The sequence below is a fragment of the Saccopteryx bilineata genome, chromosome 5 (genome assembly GCF_036850765.1).
Source record: "Saccopteryx bilineata isolate mSacBil1 chromosome 5, mSacBil1_pri_phased_curated, whole genome shotgun sequence".
NCBI classification, from domain to species: domain Eukaryota; kingdom Metazoa; phylum Chordata; class Mammalia; order Chiroptera; family Emballonuridae; genus Saccopteryx; species Saccopteryx bilineata.
In genome coordinates, this window is record NC_089494.1 from 19,730,531 (window position 1) to 19,734,726 (window position 4,196).

At 44.3% G+C, this 4,196-nt stretch overlaps 1 protein-coding gene across 3 annotated transcripts; it reads right to left on the reverse strand.

Moving 5' to 3' along the window:
- Positions 1-717: 717 nt before the first annotated feature.
- Positions 718-3,705, reverse strand: LOC136306389 (uncharacterized). 3 transcript variants are annotated; one of them, XM_066232956.1, is made up of 3 exons: positions 3,639-3,705; positions 2,925-3,066; positions 718-1,770 (listed from the first exon to the last, which is right to left on the reverse strand). In XM_066232956.1, exon 3 carries the CDS (start codon positions 1,423-1,425, stop codon positions 967-969), a length of 459 nt encoding a protein of 152 aa, XP_066089053.1. In that variant the 5' UTR covers positions 1,426-1,770; positions 2,925-3,066; positions 3,639-3,705; the 3' UTR covers positions 718-966. The 3 variants fall into 3 exon arrangements, with proteins under 3 accessions (XP_066089053.1, XP_066089054.1, XP_066089055.1); XM_066232957.1 differs by having other exon boundaries at positions 718-1,794; XM_066232958.1 differs by having other exon boundaries at positions 2,925-3,063; positions 3,639-3,687.
- Positions 3,706-4,196: the final 491 nt, after the last annotated feature.

The following is a 4,196-nucleotide window of genomic DNA, read 5'->3' on the forward strand; positions in this document are numbered from 1 at the left end:
CTGTCTCTTGGCCTCCCTTCCTCTCACTAAAAAATAAAAATAAATAAATATTTTTTTTTAAAGAATAGTCACTAATTCTTTTTCACTCTTCCCATTAAAAAGTGGGATCTATTTTCTCTCTCCTTGAATCTGGGATGGGCAGTGACTATTTTGACCCATTGACTATAGCAGAAGTGACTCTATACCAGTTTAGGCCTGACTTTTAAAAGGACTGATAGTTTCTGCCTTGCTCTCTGGGAATCCTGAACTGACCTCTGACTACCATAGTGGAAAGAGAAGAAACATAGAGGAACTCAGCATTGTAACTGTCCCTATCAAGGTGAAGGAATAGTGAAGCCAACTTGGACCTTATAGACAATACAACCACTAGACTGTATTGTGTGAAAAGCCCACACAACTTGAGCCACATAAATATAGTTCATTTGATCACTCAGCTGTGCTTCCAAACAATGGCCAAGACCAATTCATAGCCATGTGAGGGTGTTGTGTTGGAACTGCAGGCTCAGTCAGTTTCTAACTGCAACTTCATGAGTGAGCCCAAGGAAGAAATACCCCGTTAAGAGCCCAGTCCACACACAGAACTGGGGACTATTGTGATAAATCATTGTTTCAAGCTAAGGTTTGAAGTAGTTTACTACATAGCAGTAGATAGCCAAAACACAGTTATGCAAATAAAAGTTTAATTGAAGGGCAAATACTGTACTTTTGGCCATTTTTCTAAAGTTTCTAAAATGCCTCTTAGAGGGCTTTGCCCTCCACAGAGGGAATATAGGATGTCTTGCTTTCCAGACAGAAGGACCTAAAATAAATAGGCCCTTCTCTTTATATGGGCTATGAATAACTTCCTATCGGTATGGATGGCATGCGTCTACCACCTGCCTTCATGGGAGAGACTGTGGATAGTCATCCAATCCATCCCTCTGCCTCCCAATAAATCCTTAAAATAAATCCTGCCAGAGAATTTTGTTATGGTATCTTCTTCTCCTTCTCCTCCTCCTCCTCCTTCTCTTCCTCCTTCTTCCCCTCCTCCTCCTCTTTCTCTTCCTCCTCCTTCTTCTTCTCCTTCTCCTCCTCCAACTCCTCTTCCTCCTCCTTCTTCTTCTTCTCCTTCTTCTCCATCTCCTCTTCCTCCTCCTTCTCTTCCTTCTTCTCTTCCTTCTTCTTCTCCTTCTCCTCCTCCTCCTCCAACTCCTCCTCCTCCTCCTCCTTCTTCTTCTTCTCCTTCTTCTCCATCTCCTCTTCCTCCTCCTTCTCTTCCTTCTTCTTCTTCTTCTCCTCCTCTTCCTCCTCCTCCTCCTCCTCCTCCTTCTTCTTCTTCTTCTTCTTCTTCTTCTTCTTCTTCTTCTTCTTTCTTCTTCTTCTCCTTCTCCTTCTCCTCCTTCTCTTCTTCCTTTTCTTTCTTCTTCTCCTCCTCCTCCTCCTCATCCTCTTCTTCTTCTTTTCTCCCTTCTTCCTTGTTCTTCTTCTATCCCAAGAAAAGGAGATCTTGCAGCTGCCTTTAGCAATGCGTTCCAGCAGCTCATAAACCTTAATTAGAGCATTCTAACAGATGTTTTACCTCGAACCCTCCAAATGCAGTTTCAGCCCTTTCTTCTTGCTTCTTCACTTTGTCTTTTGACTTCATCTTCCAAAACTTTGAAGAGCACTGAAGGAAATATGACTCACACACATTCCTCTTTGTTTTTCTTCCATAGACATGAAGGGATGCATCATTTCATTCTTCTGTGGAAGCTGGAGCATGGTCATTCAGAGAAACACCAGATTTCTGATCTGAAAAATGCAAGATAAAACCACCTTCTTTGCTTACCAGAATGAATTGACTATAGGACAGCATTTCACAGGCTCTAAAGCATACAATAAATTCACAGCATCCTGGGTCAAGAGGCTATTGCTTTTGAAATCTCACAGTTAAAGAAAATTAGTTATTGTCTATTGAGGGGGTGGAGGATTAGAGATTGAAGCTTAAGGGATACAGTGTTTTTTGGGGGGATGATAAAATGTCCTAAAATAGTAGTGATACATAACTCTGTGAATATACTAAAAGCCACTGAATTGCACACATTCAAAATGAAAGAATGGAATGCTATATGTATTCTATTTTAATAATGTTGTTTAAAAAAGAGAGAAATCTCAAAGACTCCATCTTTTTTCTGGATTTACATTAGTTTTTCTTCCCCCTTGGGGCCTTCTATTATTTGTCATTCCCTGAGCCCCGTCAGCTATGGACCTTGTCAACTGTTTCTAACACTTGGACCATTTTAGAATTGGGTTCTCTCCATGAAGAAAGCTTGTCTTCTACCAACAGCAGAGAACAAGAGAAGAAATAAACTAATGTCAAGTGAACAACAAACACAGACAAGACAAAATAAAGTGTTTAGGATCTGAAATGTGACATTTCGTAGTGGATTACCGTCTCCAAAGCAGCAATTTTCAACCGGTGTGCTGTAAGAACTTTTAAAACTTGCAATACCTCACTATTTAGTCAGAGGCACTGACCCTTTTCCCCTTAGATTGTCAAATTAGAAAATGACAGCTGCCAGCACAACAATAGCTATGGTCTTGAACCATAAATATATAGGTCATATATAGATCATATCATAGAGTTGCATCTTATTGGTCAGATCACATAATGAGGTTGCAGCTGATTGGTTAAAACTTGGTATCAGCAATCCTTACATATAAGTATAGGCACCTGATTTTTTTTAAGTCACTTTGGAGCAAAAATGGTAGGCAGGTTAATTACTATTATTATTGGGTTATGTTTTTATTTGTTTTTTGTAATTCAATTAAAATTATACTTATTTCTTTGTCAAATCAGCAAAAAATATATTTCTTTGGTGTGCCACAGAATTTTAGTAATTAGTTTATGTGTGCCATGAGATGAAAAGGTTGGTAAACAGCCCCAAAATGCTGTGGAAAGGTACCTGAAAAGATATTTCACTGATGAAGGCTTGCAGATTGCAGAACTGGGTCACAGGGCTTGGAGACAAGAAGCCACAAGCTCGTTTTTGTCTCTTCTTTCTTCCTCTCCTCCTCACTCAGCCTCTTTCTCATCTCCAGGTGCTGCTGGAGAAGGAGAAGGAGGTTGAGCACACAGCCCACAGCCCGCCTCACTTTCCCCTGCGGGTTTCCCCAGGTCCCTCTTGTTTTATGCGGATCCTTCTTCTCTGAGGCTGCCATGAGAAATGGGTGAGAGGGAGGAAACCATGAGGGCAGCAAGGCCCATGGGAATCAACAGAACCCTGAGGTCACTAACAAACTCTGGCGGAAAAGCTGCTTCTCCCCTGGCCTTTGCCCAGCCCTTTCCAAGGCCCCGGCCAAGGTGAAGGCTCCTCAGGAAGGCCCCTCGGAAGGACTTCATGTCTACGGGACACAAGCTGACATGCTCTTTTCGGGACTCTCAGCCTTTCTCAGAACCGAATCTGGGCTAGGATCAGCATTCCACAAACCATACAAATAAAAACGAATCCCACTCCTGCAGAGCATGCGGGGTAGCTCTCTCATTCACACTGGCTCGTGACCGCCAACACCCTGACCCTCAGCCCCTCCCAGCACCCCGCCCCCCACTGCCTCGCTCCTCGCTGGCTCAGCTCCGCTCCCATCCCGACCCTCCTCCTGCCAGCACAAATTCAACAGACCTGTTCGGGACAGCTGGAATAATCATCATCTTTCACTCCGTGTCTCCGATTCCCGCGGGGCCTGCCCTGTGCCCTCTCCCTCCCACCCTCCCGTGGCCTCTCACTCAATTCATTCTCCTCCTGGCACCAGCAGCTATTTTCCACCACCCTGCCTGGCCTGTGTCCAACCCCCCTCCCCAAGGGGTTTTCACTCTCCACTTCATCTGTCTCCTTCATGCTCCTCCTGGTGGAACTGGATCTTCCAGCTCTATTTCTGGATTCTTTCCACTGCCCCCCCTTAGACAGGCGGCTTGCTTCTTCAGCCTGCCTTGTGCCTCTCTGGCCTATAATCAGCAGCTCTAAAATCCTCCAAGGGCAGGTGTAGAGCTATAGCCTGCAACTGGTTTCTTTTTTCCCAATGGACCCCTCTGCTTCTTCTTCTTCCTCTGCCCTGTCGTGGAAACATGGAGCTTTGGTGAATGAGGGCTTTGTCACTACCTCCGGTGCCTAGAAGAGGTCCCTGCATCCTCTCTGTGATGCCACCATCACTAGGAAGAAGAGAGGAATAACTCTTCCTTT